The sequence below is a fragment of the Eimeria tenella genome, genomic scaffold (genome assembly GCF_000499545.2).
Source record: "Eimeria tenella Houghton genomic scaffold, Eth_scaff2346, whole genome shotgun sequence".
NCBI lineage: Eukaryota > Apicomplexa > Conoidasida > Eucoccidiorida > Eimeriidae > Eimeria > Eimeria tenella.
In genome coordinates, this window is record NW_013542207.1 from 1,533 (window position 1) to 1,959 (window position 427).

The following is a 427-nucleotide window of genomic DNA, read 5'->3' on the forward strand; positions in this document are numbered from 1 at the left end:
GTACAGTTTGCCTTTCTGGGTGAGCAGCAGCACTTTAGCTGCTGCTCCCCACGACGCAGCTCAAGCTGCTGCTGCTGCTGCGTTTGCCCAGAGACCAACAGCAGCACGGGAGTTGCTGCGGCAAGTAGCACAGGGCATTGGAGAGGGCCTCCAGCAGCAGCAGCAGCAGCAGCAGCTGCAGCTGCAGCAGCAGCAGCTGCAGGGACCTGGGGATGAGCAGCTGTGCGGCTTCGAGGCCTCTCTTGCGCTGCTCAACGTCTCTGCTGCAGTCTACAACAGCATGCAGCAGCAGCTGCACTGCTGGAGGCTGCTGCAGCTGCGACAGCGGGCAGCAGCAGCAGCAGCAGCAGCAGGTCACGCTGGTGGCCTCGGCGGCCGCACGAAGGACCGCATGAACGGCAAGCGGCGGCCGCCGCAGCAGGAGGAG

At 64.9% G+C, this 427-nt stretch overlaps 1 protein-coding gene across 1 annotated transcript in view; it reads left to right on the forward strand.

Annotated features, from left to right (window-relative positions):
• The window catches only part of ETH_00043240 (uncharacterized protein), a gene marked incomplete at both ends in the record, with an annotated part of 508 nt that extends 155 nt beyond the window's left edge, over positions 1-353 (forward strand). The window contains one exon of the mRNA XM_013374887.1: positions 1-353. Coding sequence (XP_013230341.1) covers positions 1-353 — 353 coding nt within the window.
• Positions 354-427: the final 74 nt, after the last annotated feature.